General features: G+C 42.2%; 1 protein-coding gene across 5 annotated transcripts in view; it reads right to left on the minus strand.

Annotated features, from left to right (window-relative positions):
- Positions 1-22,418, minus strand: part of MBD6 (methyl-CpG binding domain protein 6) — a 153,619-nt gene that overhangs the window by 10,232 nt on the left and 120,969 nt on the right. For all 5 annotated transcript variants that reach the window (XM_073613787.1, XM_073613790.1, XM_073613789.1 and 2 more), the window contains 2 exons: positions 14,443-14,495; positions 6,545-6,620 (listed from right to left, as the gene is read on the minus strand). In XM_073613787.1, coding sequence (XP_073469888.1) covers positions 6,545-6,620; positions 14,443-14,495 — 129 coding nt within the window. The remainder of the gene's footprint in view (positions 1-6,544; positions 6,621-14,442; positions 14,496-22,418) is intronic.

Raw genomic sequence — 22,418 nt, forward strand, 5'->3', positions numbered from 1 at the left:
AAGTGGGTCATAATTCAGAATTTGCTGTTCATGCTGCAAACCTTGCAAGTATAAATTCTGAAGATACATGCAATAAACGTTTACATTTACAAAATCAAAAAATTTGCAAAACTACAAAATCATATCCTTGTAGTCCAGCCTTATTACAGCCTTACCTGTAGGTAAAAAAAAAATAAAAAAATCACAAAGCGGAGCTTACCAACGCTTTAAAAATAGGATTTTTATACTACCAGTAAAATCCTTTTCTTGGAGTCCAGTAGGGGACGCAACACTAATTCTTGATGAAACAAGATCTAGCCGAACAGAGCCAACAACAACTGTCTTCTCCACAGGAGGTCACCTGAGTATCCTACAATTGGAATGCCACAAGAATACAGAGAATGACCTGGAACCAACATCCTGGCAAACACTTTGCATACAGGGGTGAGATTGAAGAGGCAGAACACTGGTAGGGCAGTAATAAGCAAATACTCATCATAGCTGACTGTACAAGTCAGGGGGTCCCTGAGGAGAGACCGTGGTGGAGGATTTGATGAATAGGATCACCATGTATAAATACATAAGTGGTCCATATAGCAAACTTGGTGTGGAGTTATTTACTTTAAAGTCATCACAAATGACAAGGGGCACTCTTTACATCTGGAGGAAAGGAGAATTAACCTCCAAATATGGAAAGATTTCTTTAAAGAGCTGTGAAAATGTGAAATAGACTTCCTCAAGAACACATTCTGACCAGGTACCTGACAGTAGTGGTCCTGTTTTAAAAAATTGGCTAGATTATTTCCTAAATGCACAAAATAAAACTGGATACAAATATTTATAGGTAATAACACCAGGGATAGTTGAGACGGTGGGTTTTGTAGACCTTGTGTGTGGCTGAAGAATCAGATTTGGAAGGCCTACTCCAGGAGTAGGTGAAGAAAGGGAAAGTGACTTATCTGACCTTCCTCTAGCTGTGGCAGGTGGGGGCTCTGTCCTCCAGTGATATTCCTGATAACATCAAAAGGTAGGTCCAGAGGGACATTGTCCCTCAAAGACAAAGTGGGTTACATGCTCTTTGGATGCAGTGTCTGCATCCCAGCACTTCAACCTGAATGCTCTGGCTAAACCAATCTCAATCAGGAAGAAATCCACTGATGCAGTAGAGAGATCACTTCCAAGAGTGGCGTTCCAAGCACAAACATGCAACAACCCAGTGGCTTAAATTCTGTTGGTTGTTGGCATCCAACAGGGTTTGTCCAGCCTGCCGATATGATGTATTAAAGAGAATAGTAAGTCGCACACCAGTTGCCAGCCCAGTCACTATGTGTAGAAAAATGGCTTCAGCTCATCTCCAAATCCACACCGCACTGATGCGTTTCACCCACCCATGGGCTTCGTTATGGAGACCTCTATGACTAAGCCAATAGGAGGGTGAAATGCATCAGTGAGGTGTGACCTGGGAGGACACAAGCTGAAGCAGTTTTTCTACACATGGTGAATGTGCTGTCAACTGGTGTGTGACTCCCTATTCTCTTTGATACAGAAACCTTCTGTGTTACTACTCCCTAGACCCCCCACCCTTCCAGCGATGTGCACGAACGCAACAGCTCCCGCCACTGTCTCCCTCCTTATTGGACAGATTGATAGCAGTGGGAGCAATTGGCTCCCGCTGCTGTCAATAAAATCCATTGACACAGGAGCGGGGGGCAGGCCTGAGTCCCACTGTCTGTATCAATGGATGCAGCAGTAGGACTTGAGTGTGAGCAGCTTTCCTTGGGGGCACCCGATAAAGAGGAAGAGCCAGGAGCACCGGCGGTGGACTCCAGAAGAAGAGGACCGGGCTGGTCTGTGCAAAACCATTGTACAGAGCAGGTAGTATAGACATGTTTGCTATTTATAAAAACTAAGCTTTATAACCACTTTAAATGAGCTCATTCTGCCACAATTTTACATACTAGATTAACCACTCCTGGACCACCCACCGCACATATACTGCAGCAGGGCAGCCTGGCTGCACGAAATGACGTACCTGTACGGGCACTACCACATAAAAAATGAAAATTAATAGAAAAATTGTACCTTTTTTTAGAAAACATATATAGAATATTGCACATGGCCGTGGATACAGTGTATACAAAAATGCAAAGAAAGATAACTTCCTGAACCCGACGCGTTTCAGAGATGGACGCTGTCTCCTTCATCAGGGGTTTTCATGCAAAATATAGTATATCATATTTATTTGCATGTACATAAGAGTATCCACATTAATTAAAAAAGGAATGACACTGTCACGTGGAGTCCCCTGCGTATCCTGTCCACTTAGTTGTTGCTTCCGTTTGAAATGAATTTGGATGGGGGAATAGCCAAGTGTTATGTGGGGATAAAATCCCCACTCACACAAAAAGAAGTTAAAGTCTGGAAACCCAGATACAACAAAAAGCAACATATGAACTGAGGCCCAGCAAGCGGAGAATCTAAGCAGAGCAGTGGCATCAATTGCAGGCAGACAGGTTGGTGGGGACGTGGAGAGCACAAAATGCTGTAGACCGATTCAGTGAGATAATGGTCTCAATGAATATAGTCCAACATCAGCCTGTCCAAGAATGTCCCGTCCATAGCAGGTGAAAGGTCCTATAAAATTACTGCATACACAGATGACCTTCTATTCTCCCTAACACAACCACATACATCTATCCCTAACTTACTACAAGCTTTTACTAACTATGGATATATTTCCAATCTTAAAATCAGTTACATCAAATCGGAAGCCATGAATGTTACCCTACCCCCAAATGTAATAGAGAGGGCACAAGAAAACACTTCCTTCAAGTGGGTACCCAATGCTCTCAAATATCTTGGCGTTTGTCTCACACCTATGATTAACAACATTTTAATACAAAGCTTCAGACCTTTGCTACATCAGATAGACCAAGACCTCTCCAAATGCTCGCTTAAACACTTCTCATGGTTTGGCAGAGCTGCCATTGTTAAAATGACCATGCTTCCAAGGCTGCTATATCTTTTCCATACAAAAAATACACACAAAAGAAAAAAAACTAGCAGATGCGCTGATCAACAGTTTGGTATAGCCCTCGAGCTGGCTATTGGTGATAATTAGACAAGTCAAAGGGTGCTTCTGCTCTCTATGGATCCTCTGGGTGGCAGGAACACATCTAGACAAAACACAAAAGAAGAGAGCGCAAAGATGTCCTTAGTGTAACCCGGCTTTAATATGGTAAAGTTAAAAACACTACACTAAACACTAATATGGTAAAGTTAAAAACTCACATTGTGTGAAGATAGATACAGCATAAGGATTCCACTGTGGCCACCTAAGATCCTGACAGGGGAAGGGGAAGCCATGGACATTCAACCTAGCTGATCGGATCCTGGCAGCACATCCGAGGCTATCTACCACCACGCTTGACGTGCAGATCCTAATGCGTATGCGTCCGGTCCAGTCAGCGCTGCTCTTCGAGGACGTCAAGCATGGTGGTGGATAGCCCACCAATTCCCCTTCCCCTGTCGGGATCTTGAGGTGGTTATAGAAGTGCGGCCACAGTGGAATCCTTAAGCTGCATCTATCTTCACACAATGTGAGTTTGACCATTGTAGTGTTTATACCTTTACCATATTAAAGCCGAGTTACACTAGGGCAGCTTTGCGCTCTCTGCTTTTGTGTTAAATCTTTTCCATACACTGCCAGTTTTTGTTAAACAATTACAATCTGCTCTTTGGAAATTTCTATGGGCTCATAAAAAAAACTTGTATTAATATACACCTATATATGAAACCTAAGGTGGCAGGAGGTTTGGGCTTCCCAAACTTCAAGTTGTACTACTATGCCACACATCTTGCTAGAATTGTCGACTGGCACTGTCATTTTGCTCACAAAGACTGGGTGTCTTTAGAGAACAGTTTCACTGAAATTTCACTGAAATTTGCTCCCTGGATCCTTTGGTCTAAATGTCCTTTAGACCTTAAATGGCATCCAATAATTGGAGTCACTTTGAGGGTCTTTCATAGAGCTGCCTAGTCTCCCCACATTTCCACACCTCTGGGTCCATTAACGCCATTTTATAATAACCCAGACTTCCCTCCAGGACTAGGAAGAAAAGGATATTTTTAAGGGGACGCATCACCCCTATTGGCCTTGCACTGTGTGGCCGTGGGTAAGACATTACAATACAACAGGTTACTGAGTGACCTCTCACCCCCTGTTCTTACACACTGGAACTACAGGCAAATATGCCATTACCTCCTTTCTTCTGAAAGGAAGGGTGACTTGACTCGGAAACCCACAGAGTTTGAATCTGTCTGCCTGACTGGTACACAGATTGAGAAAATTACCTCTTTAATGTATGCTTGGCTCCAACAGCCTGATACAGAAGATTCAGTCAGATTTAAGAGCCAATGAGAAACTGATCTTCACACGCACTTCTCAGATGTCCAGTGGGAAAACACATGTATCCTAGCCCATAAGTGCTCAATTAGCATGAGGCTGCAAGAAAATTCTTACAAAATACTGTCGCAATAGTACGCTACACCGGTAAAAGGTGAAAAAATGGTACCCATTGGTTTCTGATATGTGCTGGAGATGTGGGCTGGCTAAAGGAGATATGATGCATATATGGTGGGACTGCCCTAAACTATCCCCCTTCTGGAAATGATTCAAGAATTGGTCCTTCACATTACAGACACCAAGATTAACCTCACCCCGGCATGCTGTCTCCTACACATTTTCAACTACCCTCTGGGTAGATATAAACACCTTTTGATTACAGCAAAGTTCTTGATCCCCAAACATTGGAAAATCACAGAGTGTACCCTCGATTAAGGAATGGGGTCACGTGCGTCCCTGTGCCTTTAAGGAGAGATGGGCTCCCTCCAGGCATACCTGCCCTTAATCTAATATTCTTGTATGTGCTCCTACTATGGAGGCTCTGGAAATTTAGAGTTAGGACTGCGGTATATACAGGAGGTCCCTTGGTATGGACATTACAGCTTACACATATATTTGCAACCTTGCGCAAAAAAACCCCACTGTTTTTAATGTAAACTGTTAAGCCCCCTACACACGGGCAGAATCTCGAGAATCATTTGCCGGTTCAAAAAAAAACTGTCCGACATTCTGCCCGTTTGTATGTCGGTCTGTCCATTCGGCTGGCTTCTGTTGGACGTGCATGCTGGAAAACCAGCAGCTGACTTACTCCTGATCAGCGCTCTCAGTCAATAGCAGAGAGCGCTGATCGGAGTGTTCTTGTGAAGGGGGTTTCTGACAGATACGGTTTTCTGACTTTCCTGAGATTTGTGTTCACGTTCTGGGTCATTGTCTTGGAAATTAATAAAAAGTTAGAAATAGTGTGTTTAATAACCAGACAATTAGCATTTTTTAGAAGTCAACTATAGCAGCCTCAATATTTATCTCATTACTAGCCTATATTTAGGGTAAGCGTTTAACCCAAGACACAATTACCTACTCATCGGCCCATACAGTTAGGCTCCTTTCACACGGGCGGCTGTTCTGCCGCTGTTAAACGCATGTTTTGTTATTTTGAAATTCAGAGAATCCTGGCACAGCGTTCACTTGCAGTTGTACATTGCGATTAGCTGCGTTTACATGCGGCTGCGTTTACATGCGGCTGCATTTAGCTGCGTTTGAACATTCTTGCCATTCCTGATGTGCTTCCTGTTGTTTTACTTTCCTTGTTGCCGCTGCTATCTGCAGGAGAAATAGTACACTGCGATTACCTGCAGTTATGTGCAGATAGCTGCGCTAATTCGTTCCTGGATGCAGTCAACTTTATTTTTTCTATCTGCACAAAACCGCATGTAATGAAACCGTTGCTAAATGCAGTGTGTGAATGGGGCCATAGGAAAGCATTGTGTGCATTTAGCTGCGGTAGAAAACTTCATCTGTCTACAGCTAAAAGCTGAATTCTATCTACCCGTGTGAAAGGGGCCTTAAGGTACCTTTGTGGCTGTTAAAGGTGTTACAGAGCAGGAGGTTTGTATGTAATGAAACCATTGCTAAACGCAGTATGTGAATGGGGCCATAGGAAAGCATTGTGCGCGTTTAGCTGCAGTAGATAACTTTATCTGTCCACAGCTAAAAGCACAATTCTATCCGCCCATGTGAAAGGGGCCTTAAGGTACCTTTGTGGCTGTTAATGGTGTTACAGAGCAGGAGGTTTGTATGTGGGTAGAGATAAGCTCCTAAAAGCAGGGCTTAGCCCCAAAGATGAGCTGACCCATAGTAACAAATTGAAATTCAGATCATTGGGATGTACAGAAAAGGCTTTCATGGGAGAAAAATTAGTCAAACAGTCAATGCCAGTTTTTCAGACTTATCAGCTCTTTCTCATTTTGTGATCTCAAGTATTCTGTTGCACAAATTACATACTGATGCAAGACTTCATGTCATGCAGTAGATAGGGTTCCTAGGACGAATGTGACATATATGTATGGCAAAGTTTGAAGCCAGTGCAAACAAAATGACATGCGTGGCTCTGATAGTCGCTAACTGCCGACTTCTTTGAAGAAAAATATGAGCGACTCTTACATTTAGTCCATTAGCAGGATCCACACTTGACCACTTTGCAGGAACATCTTCTAGGCGAGAATTCATCCTCTGTGAACTGGAATCATAACAGTTATGTATCAATACGTTAACTGTTGCAATTTATAGATTTTAATGCCCTTAAAAGGAGAGCTCTGGGCATCATGCCTAAGAAAAAAATACTGCTTTGTGTGTTGCTGGGAAACAAACATTCCATCAATTTGTCCTTATGATAAAAAATAAAGCCCGTCTCAGACATCCTCTTGCACTTGTACATTTTGGACAACACACTGTAAATTATAACAATACAGTTTCATTTGCTAGTGAACCCATCCTGTCTCAGGGAAGTTGATGCTGTGAAGCATGTGCAACAGTCAGTGCAGATACTGCTGCTGCTTTTAACAAAAAAAGGCAAGAACACATAACTAGACGTTATGAAATAATATTGATTGTAAAGTTCACTGGAGTTCTCCTAAACATGCATGATTGGGTGCAAGGTGACGTCCCCCAAAGGAGTCTCCAAAGCGGGGGGAAAAAAAAAAAAGGACTATCTTGGTACCCTCAACACAGATTGAACACGAGATAAAATATAAAGATTTTTATTGATACATAATTAAAATACCATAAGTTGCAACTATAAAAATGTATACAAATTGAACATTACACTGGTACTTAAATACACCACATGATGGAAAGTAGGAGCTTCAAATTTCCTCAGTGCACAATCATCATGGGGTGTATCTCCTGTACCAGTGTAATGTTCAATTTGTATACATTTTTAGTCGCAACTTTTTGAGTTTTTTTCTTGCTCCTAAACATGCAGGTGGAAACCAAATGATAAACATTTTAGGTACAGGGCTAAATTTATAAAAGTATATAAATATATACAATAGATGCAGGTGTTAGACTGCTTGTTAGCAGACGTGCAAGGGTGCCATTAATTCCCAATAGTACCCCACGCATTGGAAAACGCAGTGTGTTTTCTATTGCTGGGAACTATATAGCACAATGTAGTTTCCTTACATCGGCAATTTTGTAAAAGGTGCAGTGTCCATTCCCCTGCATTTTCCGCGTAAAGGTGGCCACAGAGAAACTGCAATAGTGTAAACCTAGCCTAACAGTGTGTACACATCAATAAAGAACATTTTATTTTTATGCAATATGCCTTTTTAAGGGAACATATGTAAGCCAAATAACAGGAATTTTGACTTACTAGTAAAATCCGTTTCAAGGAGTACAATACGGGACACAGGCCTCTTTAAATCATTATGACTGCGTTATATGTAGTTACTATAAGTAACTGAACACTGGGGGAAAAAAGGCTGCAGGGATATCCCCCTATATAAACCCCCCCCCACCCACTCCTAGCTAGCCTCAGTTCTGTAGCAATCAATAGGGAGATCATAATAACAGAGGAGATTTCCCTGTCCTGCACTGTACTCCAGGAAACAGATCTTACTGGTAAGTCAAAAATCCTATTTTCCTGATCATACAGTACAGGGGAGAGGCTTCTTTCAAAAATAAGTCACCCCCATACTAAAAAAGCCCTCACTGGATCCCACCAATCTCAACAACTTACGTCCCATCTCCTTACTCTCCTTCTCCTCCAAACTTCTTGAAAGACTGGTCTACAACCGATTAAGTGACCATCTGACCATGAATAAACTTCTTGATCCCCTTCAGTCCGGTTTTCGCCCTCAACACTCCACGGAAACTGCTCTCCTTAAACTCTCAAATGACCTACTAATGGCTAAAGCCAACGGACACTATTCTGTACTACTTCTCCTGGATCTCTCTGCTGCCTTTGACACAGTGGACCACCCCCTCCTCCTCGAAAAACTCCACTCCTTTGGTCTCCGTGACTGTACTCTTCGCTGGTTCTCATCCTACCTATCCCACCGCTCCTTCAGTGTCACTTACAACTCTACTTCCTCCTCTCCTCTTCCTTTTTCCGTTGGGGTCCCCCAAGGTTCTGTTCTCGGACCTCTCCTTTTCTCAATCTACACCACCTCCTTGGGTCAGTTGATTGCCTCCCACGGCTTTAAATATCATCTCTACGCTGATGACACCCAAATCTATCTCTCCACCCCCCAGCTCTCTCCACCTGTCTCCTCACGCATTACCAACTTATTAGCAGACATATCAGCCTGGATGTCACATCACTTTCTCAAACTCAACCTATCCAAAACCGAGCTCATGATATTTCCTCCCTCAGGTGCCACTTCCCCTGATCTCCCTGTCAAGATCAACGGCTCAACTATCAACCCATCTCCCCACGCCAAGGTCCTAGGTGTAATCCTGGACTCTGAACTAACCTTTCGACCCCACATTCTATCACTATCCAAAGCTTGCCGCCTCTGTCTTCGCAACATCTCCAAGATACGCCCCTTCCTAACCATCGACACCACAAAGCTTCTAATCCACTCCCTGGTCATCTCCCGCCTTGACTACTGCAACTCCCTCCTCATTGGTTTACCTCTAAATAGGCTATCCCCACTTCAGTCCATCATGAACGCTGCGGCCAGACTCATCCACCACACAAACCGCTCAGCGTCTGCTACACCCCTCTGCCAATCCCTCCATTGGCTGCCATTCAGTCACCGAATTAAATTCAAGATACTAACTATAACTTACAAAGCCATCCACAACTTGGCCCCTAGCTACATCTCTAACCTAGTCACAAAATACCAACCTAATCGTTCTCTTCGCTCCTCCCAAGACCTCCTGCTCTCGAACACCCTTGTCACCTCATCCCATGCTCGCCTTCAGGACTTCTCCAGAGCCTCCCCCATCCTCTGGAATGCTCTACCCCAATCCGTCCGTTTTTCTCCTACTTTATCCACTTTCAGACGATCCCTGAAAACTCATCTCTTCAAAGAAGCCTATCTGGCCCCCACCTAACAACTGTACATTTATCTTCTCAATCAGCACATCACCCACAGTTATTACCTCTTGTATCTCTTGACCTCCCCTCTTAGATTGTAAGCTCTAAGGAGCAGGGCCCTCTGATTCCTACTGTATCAAATTGTATTGTATTTGTACTGTCTACCCTCAAGTTGTAAAGCGCTACGTAAACTGTTGGCGCTATATAAATACTGTATAATAATATAATAATAATAATAATAATAATTATGACTGGGACTTCCAAAAGCAGTCCCAACTGAGGGGTAGGTAACACTGCAACTAAGCCAACAGACCCACATAACAAACAAGTTAGGAAGGTCTGGAGAAACACTGAGAGCGGCTTGTAGTGCCTTACTCCCAAAACTGACAGCAGAAGAGGCTTAAACATCCACCTGGTTGAACAAATATGTGAACAGAAACCAAGGTGAAAGCCTTGCGAATTTGAGGTACAAATGCGCAATGCTGAAAAGCTCAAGAAGCACTAACAGATCTGGCAAAGTGTGCCTTAAAGTGTTACTAAACCCACAACAGGAAAACCAGTCTGTATATGCAGTAAAGCATGCTTGTTATACTCACTGTGGGGCCTAATGGGTTAATCCTCTGCACTGTGTAAAAAGGCTGTTTGATCCTGTCTTCTCTGATCCCCCCCCCCCCTTTTTCCACATTCCCCAATCCATCTCCTGATAAGATAGAGCCCTGGGAGCACTCTGCACATGCTCACTTTGGTGTGTATTGCTAGAGAGTCCTGCAGGCACATAGAACAGCCATAGGAGAATGAAAACTCCTCCTACAAGCTTTAACCAGACACTGATAGAAGTCATAAGACTGCCATATACTGCTGATGAGAAAATGTATTTCCATGTTCTGTGTACTGTGGGAGATCAGATATATTGAATGCAGGGTCCTGGGTTCAGTAACACTTTAATAGGGAAAGGAGAAACCTTATCCTCCAAACTATAGGCTTTGATGATACCTTATCTAATTCACTTGCAGAAAGAGAGAGGCAGGAAGACCCTTATTGAAAAACTCGGGAAGCACAAAGAAGGAATCCATTTACCAGAGGTAAACTCGCAGCACATACTACCATCCAGGTATTGCAGGGAAGTTTCCTCAGGATGCTTTGGTGCAGGACACACAGAAGGAAGAACAATATCCTGATTAAGGTGGAAAGCAGATTCCACCGTTGTAAGAAAGGGGACCTTAGGCCTCAAAACAACCTTGTCCTTGTGCAGAACTAAGAAAGACTTGTTACAGGATAAGGCTGCTAACACAGGGACAATCCATATAGAGGTGATAGGCACAGGAAAAAAACACCTTACAGATCAAGTCATGAGAGGGAATATCCCTTGAATTAAAGGGCGACTTCTGAATAGACAAGAGAACCAGACTGAGATCCCAGGGGGATACAGGGGAACAAACAGGGAGATATGTGAGCTACTTTCTGAAACAAGGCTTTAACTAGAGAGTGAGAGGCCAAAAGTCTCTGCAACGGAACGGCTAAAGCCGAGATATGGTTTAGCCATACGGTAAGTGGCGGAGGGCACCGAATCGCGTCAGGAGGGGGCCCGCTCCTGCCGCCAATAAAAGTGATCTCGCGGCCAATCCGCCGCTGAGACCACTTTTATCTGAAACTGGAATGCTCACTGAAGAAGAGGATACCGGGGTTATGGTAACTAGCTGCTGCCATAACAACGATATCCCTCTTCAAAGTGCCGACGTATATCGGCGTGAGCCGGTCCAGAAGTGGTTAATGGTAGCCAAGACCAAATGCTTATCTAAACCAGACTGAAGGAAGGACAGAATGTGTCCCAAAGATTACTTTCTTGGATAAAAGTTCCTCGACTCCAACCAAGCAAAGCAGGCCTTCCAGGTGGGATCGTAGATAGTCAAAAAAGCATCAACTGTGAAGGCCCGAAGGTCCCTGGACCTGGCAACAAATCTGTGCAGTTTGCTCTTGAACCCAGACATCAGGAGGTCCACATCCAGTGTTTCCTGCTTGCAGCTGGCACAGGGCCTGAAAGACCTCGGGATGCAAAGCCCATTTCCTTGGATTCAAAAGCTGATGACTGGGAAAGTCTGCCCGACAATTTTCTACACCTGTGATGTGGACAGTGGACAGCCAACAGAGCCATAATGTGACATTCTGCGCAAGAAGGACCAAGTCGGCTTCCTTTAGAGCGGCGTAATTTCTTAAGACTCCTTGATGGCTGCTATAGGCCATGGCAATCTCTAACAGTATTCTAGTTGGTCTCGCAAATAAAGGAGTCAAGATTTGAAGAGAAAACTGATCCTCCCCAAGTTCCAGAATGTTGATTGGAAGGTAAGCATCCTCTGACATCCAAGTCCGATGCATCAAGACTGCTAGACCCACTACTGGAGGCACAAGGGGAGGAGAGTTTTTTTTTTTACCTCCCGCGATTCCTTTAATATATTTATCCAAAGTGTGATCAACCAAGCATTCCCGTAAATGCTCAAGGCATTTCTTGAAGGTTAGTTCAGCTGACCATCATTTAAAGCCTGGTACACACGATGAGATTATTGGACGAATGATCGTCCTTTTACTATTTTAGTTGCTAAAGTCTGCAATCAAATTAGAAGAGGTTAACTAACGGATGAAAATTGTACCGATTAAACAAAAAACGTTTGTGTTTGTCCCTTCGGATAATTTTGGACGAAAGCTGTGTGCTAAAAATTAGATTATGGTACGAAAGCTTTGAAAGCAGTATTTTTGATCCAATTTTCTGATTGTGTGTACGGGGCTTAAAGTGGAGTTCCATCCAAAAGTGGAACTTCCGCTTTAAGGAGTCCTAACTCCCTCATTTTTTTTGGGGGGGGGGGGGGGGGGGGATGAGTGGGTACCTACTTTTGAGAGGTACCCAGCTCCCACTTCCGCCCGTACCACCTAGGCGGCGACTCTTCTCCCCCTTCCTCCCTGCAATCTAGTCACAGGTCCCAGAAGATTGCCCAGCCATTCAGGTCAGTGCAGTGTGATGTGCATGCGCAGTGCGCACCCGGCTGTGAAGCTGTCACAGCCGGGTGCCTACACTAGTGATGCTGGTGCAGAGAAGAGGCGGGGGAAAGAACCAAGGCTTCGGCGGCAGCATCGCTGGACCGTGGGGACAGGTGAGTGTGTTTATTACTACTTTTTCAGCTTATTAAAACTCAGCAGCTACAAAAGTAGTTGCACTCCGCTTTAAGTCAAAGAGTGTTCAGAGAGTAGGCTTGTCCAAGAAATTTAGCAAAGTATGTCTGTCAAGTCATTTATGCAGAGGCATAAGGCAAAAGTTCCAGCTATTGGCAGAGGGGTGGCATTGGCCATATGCTTTGTTCAGACAGCAAAGGTCTGACAACCTGTCATAGATAAAACTCCAGATTGCAGGTCATGCCATGGCAAAGCTAGCCTTAAGGAGGGCCTATAATCTCTTACATACCTGGTCTTTATACACAGGGGTTGTAGGGGTTTTGTTAAAGGAAACACCCCATACTCAGGGTGTAACATGTAACAAATGTTACAATAATGCACCAGCCCAGAACCCCCCCAATCCCTCAATGTGACAGCAGCGGGAGATGCTCCAGATATGGACAGTCACTATAGAGGAAGGCTCACCTAATGCGTGAACCAGAAAGGTCTTAGCGTGTGTAGGGAATTTTAGGGACCCCATACTAGATACCTTAAGGCAAGCAGACTTGACAGATGCCTCAGAGAGCTAATATTCTTCCTCAACAGATGTCTTCTCCGGTACTGGGTTCTCAAGGGCAAAGTCAAAGATCGAAGTCAGAAGGGGAGGTAGAAGGGGCACAGCCATAACCCCTGTAGACGAAGGCCTCAAAAAAGGCCAGAAATTATGCTCATGAACTCTTAAAATTGTGGCAGAAAATGACTCTCTAGACAGGAAGGATGAGGCAGACTTGACCAAAGAACTGGCTGCATAGTAGGTGGGTACCAGGGCCTTGAACCAATGTACTAAAACAAATAGAGCTAAAATCTGAGCCTGAGCTTTTGAGCCTGCCTGACTCCTTATTCTGCTCATGGTCCACCATGTGTGTGAAAAAATGTACCCATTCTATAGCAATGGTGCAGGGGAGGGGTGTAATGCCTTTATGCAAGCAGCTGTAAGCCACTACAAGAGAAAACTGCAATTTGTATGCCCGCAGTGATTACAGCCAGGAGATGTTGCTTGGTCGGTGTCCTAAATCCAAAGAGAAAGAGGCAGGGTGTGTACATGCAGCAACCTTCCTCTAAGTAAGGTGGTGAATTTGTAGAATGCACTTCAGGCTGTGCAGGGGTGCTTAAAAAGAAAGGGCAAAAGGTGACACGGCACCATCAGGTGCCCTCTAGTAGGGTTGGGAAAACAGGCACCAAAGAAATTATCCCTAGCCATGTCTGACCATGCTACCATAAGGATGGACAGCCATCTCAGCGCACTCCAAAAGGGAAATAAAATGGGCATTACGGCTGCCTGGGAGTGGGAGGGGTTATATAGGGAGTGTCCCTGCAGCCTTTTTTTTTGCCAGTGTCCGATCAACTGAAGGTAGCTGCATTCAACCCAGTAGTAATGATTTATAAAAGTCGGTGTCCTGTACTGTATTGATCAGGATATATATATATTTTTTTTTTTTTTTTAGGGTCTGGGGTCATTATTATTGCAGTGCCCCTATCAGGGAACTCTACCCAACAGGAACATGCAGTAAACTGTGATCACAATTGGACAGAAGGTCAAATTCTTCACAGAAGCTTGAGTTTTACGTTGGGTTTCAAGATGTATGCATTAATGCAAAGTGTTGTGGTGTAAACAGGACACAGATAACAATTGTTTTCTTTGTGCCCTTGTAAAAACTAGTGAGGAAAAACTCACGTCTCTACACATGGTGTGAACGAGGCCTCAAAACACACAAATTTTATTTTTTTCTAAATTTCAGGTAAAAAAGGGGTTATTTGCTGAAAATACACCATCACTTCCCTTTAGGAGCATTTATCTTACTAACATTTAACTTACTTTTGGCCTCTTCTTCTGCCTCGGCGGGAGCGTTTCAGCAGCTGGGGTGGCACCTGGTGATTACAAAACCATTACATTTGCATAAAAATAAAAAATATCAACTGAGCCCTTCAAGTTTATGATATCACATATATGAAATATGAAAGGAAACCTGTAGTAATCAAGTGTAAAGTCTGTCATTCCGATCTTCTCCTGAATATACCAACTTCCTGGCTAACATACTAATCCAAAGTACATTCTAAGGTACAGATTCAGAGGTTGAGAGAGTTCTTACTTCACTCTATTCTGATTTGCATGCTGGTTCCAGGGCAGCATCTTGGAGAACTAAAGGCAGGCAGCAAACTGACTTATTTAGATAGAGATAAACCAAGGCAGCCTCTTATAATTCAAAAGAGTCATATACAATAAAATACAGCAAATACAAAAAATATGTAAAGTTTTAGCTTCTATTCTAGTATAGTCTAGTACACAAAAACATAGATTTTTCAACAATGTCACCCCTCCACCTCCAGGCCTCTCAGTGGACAGTGAATCAGCGTCATTACTTCTGTCCACACCTACGAAGCAGTAATGCTAAACTTGCAGAGGTGAATGGATATCAAAAATGGTCAGTTTTACAAATCCCTAGACAGTTAAAACAGTAAACATAGATGTATTTGCTGCTTTTGCATTAACCCTTAAACAGGCTGTCAAAAATGTTTTATCCATTCAGAGGTCTACAGTGGATTACCATGAAATCAAAGCAAGTTGTCTTTTTGTTCCTCTTTGCCAGCTGGTGATCCTGCCAGTAACGTTTCCTGCTCTAGGGTGACAATGCTCACTCGCTTTAGTGTATCTGTTGAAAAGTAGCATTGTCAACCCAAGACAGAAGTGTTTTAGGACTACAGAACACCCCTCCCCATAACATGGGAAAAGGGAGGCGTTATGTAATCCACAGAGAAAGTAGGGTACAATGCTAACTGAAAACAGTCAGCAGAAGTAGAGAGAACAGGACGTTATCAGAATCTGGCCAGTTCAACAGTTGTTTTTGAGCACTTATGGATCAGATATAACAAAACTATTTCAATGTTATATTTAACAGATCAAAAAGGCGCAAAATATACGTTTACTGCTGCAGGTTATATAGACTTAAAGTATAACTAAAGGCAAAACTTTTTATTTAGTTTTGGGCAGAGTGGAGAGAGGTTAGAGCCGCTGGCAGTTTTTTTTTTTGCTGTCTGTGCCCCAATTAGGAAGATTCAGCCTCTCTATTTGTTTACCATTAGCATTTCAATTGAAAGTATTAAAAAAATCCCAAATGTTAGGTTGTCCCCAGAAAAGTATTGGAGGGGAAATTTTCCAATGGGGACTCTAGCTTTGATGACCTGGGGGTCCCCAGGGATTCCCTGAATTTGCAAGGATTTCCTCGCACTTCCTGTTTTGGCTTTAGGACAGAAAGTGAAGGGAAATCTCCCCAATGGGACACAGATGGCAAAAAATGAACCAACAGGGGTTATAACCCTCCCTTGCTACAGCCAAAATGAAAAAAAAGTTTTGCCTTTAGTTCTACTTTAATGATAGATTAACATCTTACATCACAACTTGTTTATTTTTGCTGAATATAAAAATGTAGTGGATGCATAAAACCTTATTTAACATTAATCCTAGAACTGCTTTAAGTTCAAGCATTGCTTGTAATAAAAGGAGGAATTGCCAGCTATAAATTGTTTAGCATAGAATTGCTAAACTTCACATTTTGTTTTGTTTTTTATAGATTTAAAGTGTTAGTAAAAGCTAACTCAAACTATTTTAAAAAACATTCCCTCCCCCATCCTTCTGTCTATCCAGCATACCCTGGGTAAAAAGAGCTGCATATTTACCTTTTTTAAAATCGACACCAGTCATATGCTTCAGCAGCTCCATCTCTGGTGTAAGGGAGCGCTCGACAACGGCTGTGAATTCCTGGAGCGGGTATGTGACCCATAGGCTTCCATGACCCATCCGTTGTCGCCGCTTGCTCAGTACCTCTGCAGCCGCTCCCTCACACAGAGGAGGCGGAGCTGCTGGATCACAAGACCAGACCACTGGAATAAAAATAGGTAAGCACACAGTTTTTTTTTTATACACGGTATGTATTATCGGTAGGAGGAGATATGAGGGTAAGTTTTTAAGAAAAGTTAGAGTTAGAATTGTCTCATCTTTATATATAAACACATATACATACATACACAAACACATACATACATACAGTTGTGCTCATAAGTTTACATATCCTGGCAGAATTTATGATTTCTTGGTAATTTTTCAGAGAATATGAATGATAAACACAAAAACTTTTCTTTCACTCATAGTTAGTGTTTGGCTGAAGCCATTTATTATCAATCAACTGTGTTTACTCTTTTTAAATTATAATCCCAACAGAAACTACCCAAATGACCCTGATCAAAAGTTTACATATCCTGGTGATTTTGGCCTGATAACATGCACACAAGTTGACACAAAGGGGTTCGAATGGATATTAAAAGGTAACCATCCTCACCTGGGATCTGTTTGCTTGTAATTAGTGTGTGTGTATAATAGGTCAATGAGTTTCTGGACTCCTGATAGACCCTTGCATCTTTCATCCAGTGCTGCACTGACGTTTCTGGATTCTGAGTCATGGGGAAAGCAAAAGAATTGTCAAAGGATCTGCGGGAAAAGGTAATTGAACCGTATAAAACAGGAAAAGGATATGAAAAGATATCCAAGGAATTGTGAATGCCAATCAGCAGTGTTCAAACTCTAATCAAGAAGTGGAAAATGAGTTGTTCTGTTGAAACCAAACCACGGTCAGGTAGACCAACTGAAATTTCAGCCACAACTTCCAGGAAAATTGTTCGGGATGCAAAAAAAAAAAACCCCACAAATAACTTCAGGTGAAATACAGGACTCTTTGAATACATGTGGTGTGACTGTTTCAAGATGCACAATAAGGAGGCACTTGAAGAAAGATGGGCTGCATGGTCGAGTCGCCAGAAGCAAGCCATTACTACGCAAATGCCACAAAGTATCCCGCTTACAATTCGCCAAACAGCACAGAGACCAGCCTCGAACCTTCTGGCACAAAGTCATCTGGAGTGAGGAGACCAAAATTGAGCTTTTTGGCCACAACCACAAACGCTTCATTTGGAGAGAAGTGAACAAGGCCTATGATGAAAGGTACGCCATTCCTACTGTGAAACACGGAGGTGGATTGCTGATGTTTTGGGGATGTGTGAGCTACAGAGGCAAAGGAAATTTGGTCAAAATTGATAGCAAGATTAATGTAGTATGTAAACTTTTGTTCAGGGTCATTTGGGTAGTTTCTGTTGTGATTATGATTTAAAAAGAGTAAATACAGTTGATTGATAATAAATGGCTTCAGCCAAACAAACACTAACCATGAGTGAAAGAAAAGTTTTTGTGTCATCATTCATATTCTCTGAAAAATGGCCACAATCATAAATTCTGCCAGGGTATATACATTTCTGAGCACAACTGTGTGTATATATCTATACACACACACACACACTTTCTCACAGCATTGTATTTGCCCCATTTCAGATTTTTTTTTTTTTTGTATATTTGTCACACTTAAATGACTCAGATTAAACAAATTTTATTATTACACAAAGATAACCCGAGTAAATACAAAATGCAGTTTTTAAATGATGGTTTTATTTATTAAGGCAAAAAAGCTGTCTAAAGCTGCCTGGCTTTATGTGAAAAAGTAATTGCCCCCTAAACCTACTAACTGGTTGTGCCACCCTTGGCAGCAACAACTGCAATCAAGTGTTTGCAATAACTGGCAATGAGTCTTTCACATTGCTGTGGAGCAATTTTGGCCCACTCTTCTTTTCAGAATTGTTATAATTCAGCCACATTGGAGGGTTTTCCAGCATGAATGGCCTGTGTAAGGTTATGATACGGCATCTCAATTGGATTTAAGTCCAGGCTTTGACTAGGCCACTCCAAAATCTACATTTTGCTTTGTTTGAACCATTTGGAGGTGGACTTGCTGTTGCGTTTTGGATTATTGTCCTGCTGCATAACCCAAGTGCACTTGAGCAATTACTTTTTCACATAGGACCAGGCAGGTTTGAACAGCATTTTTCCCTTAATAAATGAAATAATAATTTAAAAACTGCATCTTGGATTTACTCTGGTTATCTTTGTGTAATATTAAAATTTGTTTGATGATCTGAATCATTTAAGTGTGAGAAATATGCAAAATAAAAAAAAAAAATCAGGAAGGGGACAAATACTATTTCACAGAACTGTAAATACATACATAAACACACACATACAAAGTCTTATTAGTCAGAAATAAAATAAACTGTAGAAAAATAACTGGAATGCTTCACTCCCCAATACTTAAAATAAACTTCTGTAATATAACAAAAATCATAACCCAGTTAAAGTGGGAGTAGACTCCCATCTCTGACTTTTACCTATAGGTAAGCCTATAAGGCTTATCTATAGGTACTTTAAATATCTCCTAAATGTGTACCGTTTAGGAAATATTTACTGTACATGCAGCCGATGATGTCAACGGCTCATGCGCTCTGAAGGAACGGCCACCCAGACCATTCCTTCAAAGTCCTGTGCTCTAAACGACATGCATGTATACTAACTAGCACATTATGGCTTTAAGGCTCTGTTTCCACTAGTGCGACTTTTCATGCGACTTGGGACTGAAAAGTCGCATGACAAATTGTTTCCCATGATTTCCAATGAGTACCGTTCATATCTGTGCGACTTCAAGTCGCAGCGACTTCAAAGTAGTCCCTGCACTACTTTGGTCCCACTTTGATGCGACTTGAGGTCCATAGATACAGGCATTGCTTCAAATCGCGGTAAAAAGTCGCGGTAAAAAATCGCGGCAAAATCGCGCGACTTTGGGGACGCACTAGTGGAAACATAGCCTAACTTGCAGGTTGCAAAAACAAAAAAAACACACACACATAGCAGTTTACAACCGCTTTAAATACACTATGCTGTCAAAAGTATTGTGACACCTGTCTTTACACGCACATGAACTTTAATGGCATCGTCGTTAGGAGTGTGTCTATGAGAATGTTTGACCATTCTTCCAGAAGCTCATTTGTGAGGTCAGGCACTGCTGTTGGACGAGAAGGCCTGACTCGCAGTCTCTGCTCTAATTCATCCCAAAGGTGTTCTGTCGGGTTGAGGTCAGGACTCTATGCAGGCCGGTCAAGTTCCTCCACCCCAAACTCGCTCATCCATGTCTTTAGGGACCTTTCTTTGTGCACTGATGCGCCGTAATGTTGGAACAGTAAGGGGCCATCCCCAAAAACTGTTCCCACAAAGTTGGGAGCATGAAATTTTCCAAAATGTCTTTGTATGCTGACGCCTTAAGAGTTCCCTTCACCGGAATTAAGGGGCCAAGACCAACCCCTGAAAAGCAAACCCACACCATAATCCCTCCTCCACCAAATGATTTGGACCAGTGCACAAAGCAAGGTCCATAAAGACATGGATGAGTGAGTTTGGGGTGGAGGAACTTGACTGGCCTGCACGAAAGTCCTGACCTCAACCCCACAGAACACCTTTGGGATGAATTAAGGCTCATGCACACTGCATCTCAAAGAAGCGGCTCCTACTGGCTTTTGAGCTTTATTGAGCGCTCATTTTGTTCTGCCTGGAAACGCTCCTCAATTTTAGACAATGTGTCCATGCACATTATGGCTTTTTCAGGAGTTTACAGGCAGAAAAAAAAAACCCTACCAAGCTCGCGTTTTTGAGAGGAGCTTTCGAGCAGAAAAGACGCCTAAGTGCCGAAAAACAAGCAAAAAAAAGGGAAAAATTAGGGAGGATTTGTGAAAAAAAATGCTTATGCTCAAAAAAGCTCTTATAAGCTCAATAAAAACATGTAAAAGAGCACAAAAAAGCGCAAGCTTCTTCAAGCTTTTAGGCAGAGAAATAAAAGCCCAAAATGCCTTTAAAAGCTTTTTTTTTTTTTGAACTGCAATGTTTAGGAGTGTGGCTATGGGAATGTTGACCATTCTTCCAGAAGCGCATTTGTGAGGTCAGGCACTAATGTTGAATGAGAAGGCCTGGCTCACAGTCTCCGCTCTAATTCTTCCCAAAGGTGCTCTATCGGGTTGAGGTCAGGACAGTCAAGTTCCTCCAACCCAACTCACTCCTCCATGTCTTTATGGACCTTGCTTTGTCCACTGGTGCACAGTCATGTTGTTACAGAAAGGGGCCACCCCCAAACTGTTCCCATAAAGCTGGCAGCATGAAATTGTCCAAAATGTCTTGGTATGCTGAGGCCTTAAGAGTTCTCTTCACTGGACCAAGCCTAACCCCTGAAGAACAACCTCACACCATAATCCCCCCTCCACCAAATGATTCGGACCAGTGCAGAAAGCGAAATCCATAAAGACATGGATGAGTGATTTTGGGGTGGAGGAACTTGACTGGCCTACACAGAGTCCTGACCTCAACCCAATAGAAAACCTTTGGGTTGAATTAGAGCAGGGACTGCGAGCCGGGCCTTCTTGTCCACATCAGTGCCTGACCTTACAAATGCATAAAAAAGTTGCGCTAAGGATGTGATAAAGGCAACAGATAAATGCCTTAAAACCTCATAGAGGAATATAAATCAAAGTATAAGCGATAATCAATGTGCAAAATAAATTGGTGATGATCAATATAAAAAAAAACAAATCTTATAAAAACACAGATAATGACCATATCTGGGAGGAGGAGCTACGTCCTGACGACACCGCTATTCGAATACCCGGAAGTTACGGGTTGTTCTGGAGCCGGCCGGCTTTCTCTTTATGCCTATATACAACCGCTGTTTGTAAGTGCATCTTTGGCTTCATTTTACTCAATAAATGTGAATATTTTATGCTATGTAGAGCAATTTATCTTTTTCATGCTGACACATTCAATCCATCCTGCTGCGGTCTGTGGAGAGGGTTCCTGTGGACCGGATGATATCTAGTGCCTGTTTCTCAGATCCCGGGCTGGGGTTACAGCCATCTGCCCAGTGAGGTCTCCTATAATTAAGGGACCAACGCTCTCTGGTAAGAGGCAGCAGTTTTTGAAGATGGAGGTTTCATCTACGCACCCCATTCACTGCAGCAAGATTATTTTTTCACCTGTCATTTGGGGATATTTCTTTTTTGGTCCTTTTTTTTTTTTTTGTTTTTTTTATGTTTGGTTTTCGTTTTTTGGCTTTACACAATATATGGACTCTAATCAATCACTGTTCATTGTGCACAGATTATATGGACATTACCTGCGCTTTATCAGATTTGTTTTATAATATTGATTACCACCAATTCATTTTGTACATTGATTATTGTTTATATTTTGATTTATATTCCTCCATGAGGTTTTAAGGCATTTATTTGTTGTCTTTATCACATCACATCACTGTTCACTGTACACAGATTATATGGTCATTATCTGTGTTTTATAAGATTTGTTTTTTTTATATTGATCATCAACAATTTATTTTGTACATTGATTATCGCTTATACTTTGATTTATATTCCTCTATGAGGTTTTAAGGCATTTATCTGTTGCCTTTATCACATCCTTAGCGCGACTTTTTTATTGTTTATTTGATTGTGCTGTATAACACTCTAGTCGCAGCTTATACATTTTTTTGTTTGTTAGCGCAGTATTTTATTATTTCCATTGGTTATGATGTGTGCCTTCCCTCTTGATAAGTTTGTACCAATAAAACACGGCCATACTGTGCATGCCATGTAAACTGCAGAATATATTTTATATATATATATATATTTTATATATATATATATATATATATATATACACACACACACATATATATATATATATATATATATATATACACATACACATACACACACACACACACATATATATATATATATATATATATACACATACATATACAAAAGTAGGGTGGGTTACTTCGTCTGTTCCTCTATTTTTCTGGAGTTCAGTGTCAAGGT

Source organism: Aquarana catesbeiana, linkage group LG02 (genome assembly GCF_042186555.1).
Source record: "Aquarana catesbeiana isolate 2022-GZ linkage group LG02, ASM4218655v1, whole genome shotgun sequence".
Classification (NCBI taxonomy): Eukaryota; Metazoa; Chordata; class Amphibia; order Anura; family Ranidae; genus Aquarana; species Aquarana catesbeiana.